Source organism: Buceros rhinoceros, unplaced genomic scaffold (genome assembly GCF_000710305.1).
Source record: "Buceros rhinoceros silvestris isolate BGI_N320 unplaced genomic scaffold, ASM71030v1 scaffold34775, whole genome shotgun sequence".
Taxonomy (NCBI): Eukaryota; Metazoa; Chordata; class Aves; order Bucerotiformes; family Bucerotidae; genus Buceros; species Buceros rhinoceros.
Window position 1 is genome coordinate 1 of NW_010412850.1, and position 1,913 is coordinate 1,913.

The following is a 1,913-nucleotide window of genomic DNA, read 5'->3' on the forward strand; positions in this document are numbered from 1 at the left end:
ACCGCTGAGGGGCAGCGGCCGGCGGCCAATAAAAAGGGCGCGATGAGAGGGCGGAGTCTGCGCATGAGTGGGGCGGGGCCAAGGGGATCGGTGGGACTGGGTTGAACTGGTGGGACTGGTGGGACTGGTCTACCCACACGCCGTCAGGGAGCATCAGGTCTACCTAATGAGCGTGGCCATCAGGTCTACCTATAGAACGGGCGGGATTGGTGGGACTGGTCTACCCAGACGCTGTCAGGGAGCATCAGGTCTACCTGAGCGATAGGGCAATCAGGTCTACCTATAGGCTATCGGGAAAGACCGTCAGGTCTACCTAGGAGAATTGGCCATCAGATCTACCCATAGAGCTGGTGGAGGTAGTGGAACTGGTGGAGATGGGACTGGTGGGACTGGTCTACCCATACGCTGTCAGCATCAGGTCTACTTACGGGACATAGTCATGAGGTCTACCCATAGGCTATTGGGAAAGAGACCGTCAGGTCTACCTAGGAAAACTGGCCATCACATCTACCCATAGAACTCGAGGTAGTGGGACTGAGATGGTGCGACTGGTTGAACTGGTGGGACTGGTCTACCCACACGCTGTCAGGGAGCATCAGGTCTGCCTAAGGGATATGGCTATCAGGTCTACCCATAGCACTGGTCAAGGCACGGGGCGTGGAGCTGGTGGGACTGGTGGGACTGGTGGGACTGGTCTACCCAGACGCTGTCAGCAGATCGACCCGAGGGACATGGCCATCAGGTCTACCCATAGGTTATTGGGGAAGAGACCGTCAGGTCTACCTAGGGGAAGTGGCCATCACATCTACCCACAGAACTGCTGGAGGTCCAGGGACAGGTTCGACACGTCTACCCATACGCCGTCAGGGACCATCAGGTCTACCTAGGGGACGTGGCCATCAGGTCTCCCCAATGGCTATGGGGAAAGTGACCATCAGGTCTACCTAGGGGAATTGGCCATCACATCTATCCCTAGAACGTGGGGGGGGGGACCGCTTGGACTCGTCTGCCCATACGCTGTCAGGGACCGTCAGGTCTACCTAATGGAGGTGGCCGTCAGGTCTATCCATTGGCTATGAGGAAAGCATCAGGTCTGCTCATAGGCCGTTAAGCGGGGAAGCGACCATCAGGTCAACCTAGGGGAATTGGCCACCAGATCTACCCATAGAACTGGTTGAACTGGTGGGACTGGTGGGACTGGTTGAACTGGTGGGAGTGGTGGAGACGGTGGAGGTGGTGGAACTGGTGAAGATGGTGGGACTCGTCGGACTGGTGGGACTGGTGGAGATGGTGGCACTGGTTGAATTGGTGGAGATGGTGGCACTGGTTAAACTGGTGGGACTGGTGGGACTGGTGGAGGTGGTGGAACTGGTGGCACTGGTGGGACTGGTGGAACTGGTGGAGGTGGTTGGACCAGTTGAACTGCTTGAACTGGTGGCACTGGTGGGACTGATGGGACCGGTGGAGGTGGTGGAACTGGTAGGACTGGTGGAGGTGGTGGGACTGGTTGAACTGGTGGAGTTGGTTGAACTGGTGGTGGTGGTGGAACTGGTGGGACTGGTTGAACTGATTGAACTGGTGGGGCTGGTGGAGATCATGGAGCTGGTGGAGATGATGGTAGTGGGCTTGAACTGGTGGCACTGGTGGGACTGATGGGACCGGTGGAGGTGGTGGAACTGGTAGGACTGGTGGAGGTGGTGGGACTGGTTGAACTGGTGGAGTTGGTTGAACTGGTGGTGGTGGTGGAACTGGTGGGACTGGTTGAACTGATTGAACTGGTGGGGCTGGTGGAGATCATGGAGCTGGTGGAGATGATGGTAGTGGAGGAACTGGTAGAACTGGGGCTGATGGAGCTGGTGGGGCGGGTTGAACTGGTGGGGCTGGCTGGCCCCACCCCCTTGACCCCACCCCTC

At 58.0% G+C, this 1,913-nt stretch overlaps 1 protein-coding gene across 1 annotated transcript; it reads right to left on the reverse strand.

Moving 5' to 3' along the window:
• Positions 1 to 1,714: 1,714 nt before the first annotated feature.
• On the reverse strand, positions 1,715 to 1,871 carry LOC104493808 (cell wall integrity and stress response component 2-like; the record flags this gene model as incomplete). Its single annotated transcript, XM_010136544.1, has 1 exon — positions 1,715 to 1,871. A coding segment is annotated over one exon (157 nt), but the record flags the coding sequence as incomplete, so codon positions are not given.
• Positions 1,872 to 1,913: the final 42 nt, after the last annotated feature.